Source organism: Tetrahymena thermophila (assembly GCF_000189635.1).
Source record: "Tetrahymena thermophila SB210 genomic scaffold scf_8255386, whole genome shotgun sequence".
NCBI lineage: Eukaryota > Ciliophora > Oligohymenophorea > Hymenostomatida > Tetrahymenidae > Tetrahymena > Tetrahymena thermophila.
In genome coordinates, this window is record NW_002476875.1 from 1 (window position 1) to 1,542 (window position 1,542).

General features: G+C 26.2%; 1 protein-coding gene across 1 annotated transcript; it reads left to right on the forward strand. All coding sequences in view use genetic code 6, as the record gives it.

The window, feature by feature from the left end:
* Positions 1 to 89: 89 nt before the first annotated feature.
* On the forward strand, positions 90 to 1,432 carry TTHERM_02013450 (kinase domain protein; the record flags this gene model as incomplete). Its single annotated transcript, XM_001028891.2, has 5 exons — positions 90 to 375; positions 472 to 648; positions 708 to 766; positions 831 to 953; positions 1,131 to 1,432. Coding segments are annotated over 5 exons (947 nt in total), but the record flags the coding sequence as incomplete, so codon positions are not given.
* Positions 1,433 to 1,542: the final 110 nt, after the last annotated feature.

Here is a 1,542-nt window from a genome sequence, read left to right on the forward strand (position 1 = left end):
TCCAATCAAATTTTATCTGAATTTTAACAAAAGTTTCTGATATCTAAGAACCTAAGTTAAAGCCTTATTAAGCTTCAATTTATTAGACTATGAAAAGCGAATTAAGTAAAAAAGGCTACTCTGATTTTAGATTTTTAGGACAGGGAGTATAGGGATTAGTTTTGTTAGCAAAAGATTCGAAAACTAACATGAGGGTTGCCATCAAAGGTGTTTAAGTTAGAGATCCTCAAGGTAATCTTGACGAAGATCTTAACAATCGAGTGAAACAAGAAGTAGAAATTCTCAAAAAATGTAGAGACTCTCCTTATGTAGTCAGTCTTATAGATTAATTTGAGGGATAACAATTTAGTTACTTAGTTCTAACTGAGTGTTAAGGTACAAATAATACTCATTTCTTTTTTAAATTAATAAATTAATCAAATCGCTTTATTGAAAGTCTTTAATGCAAAATTAAATACTATAAATAATAAGGAACTCTCACCTAAATTTTAGAAAGAAACTAAAACAAAAGATTGAATGAAATATCAGCAATCAAATATGCTAACGACATTGCTCAAGGTCTCTACTATATTCACTCTAAGAGCTGCCTTGTTAATGATCTGAAAATGGATAATATCTTAATTGACTATCATGGAAATGCAGTTGTTTGTAAATTTTTAACAAATCTAAATATGCTTGATTGATTTTCTTTAAAACATATAAAATAGCTGATTTTGGTTTGGCAGATAACCTAATAAACAAATCTGGCTATGCTATGAATCAATATGTATGCACTCATATTTTTATCATATGAAAGAGATATTCAAATAATTCAATTCAAAAAATTAAAGATGGGAAACTTCTTGTATCAAGCACCAGAGTGTTTTGACCCAGCAGATCCATTCATAGGTAAGGTTTATCATGATGAATATTAAAAATTAGGATTCAGTGTGAGACAATAGCCAAGCAACAGAGTAAATATTTTATTTAAATTATTTGTCTAAAAGCTAATTAATATTATTCTTATTTATTAATTTAAACAGAGTGAAGCATGCTCTTTAGGTATTATATGAAATAAAAAATATATTATTTGTTTTTATTTAACAAAAATAAATTATTAAAAAGGGTATCTTATATATACACTTGTCTAGGGAATAGATTTCAGTTTAGCATAAAATAAGCACAAACCATTAAAATATGATGGTGAATTTTAAAATTTTGTTTATCACAAATAGCTTAAATATATTATTGATGGATTAACTAATTTTGTTCCAAAGAATAGAATGCCTATTAAGGAGGCTTTAATTATTTTAAAGGGAATTATTTCTTTTGAATTTTAGTTAGATGAAATGCTTATTGAGACGATAGATGGAAACATCCAACAGTTCACAAGTTCACTCAAAAATTAAATCGAGTTTGTTAAAGATTTGTCAAATAAGTTTTACCCAATCATGTATTTTTATTTATTTGTTTGTTTTTTTATTTTAATCTATTTTTTGTTATATTTTTTAAAGTAAAAACGAACAGACCTTAAACTAAGAGTAAAAGAAGACCGGAAAAAAG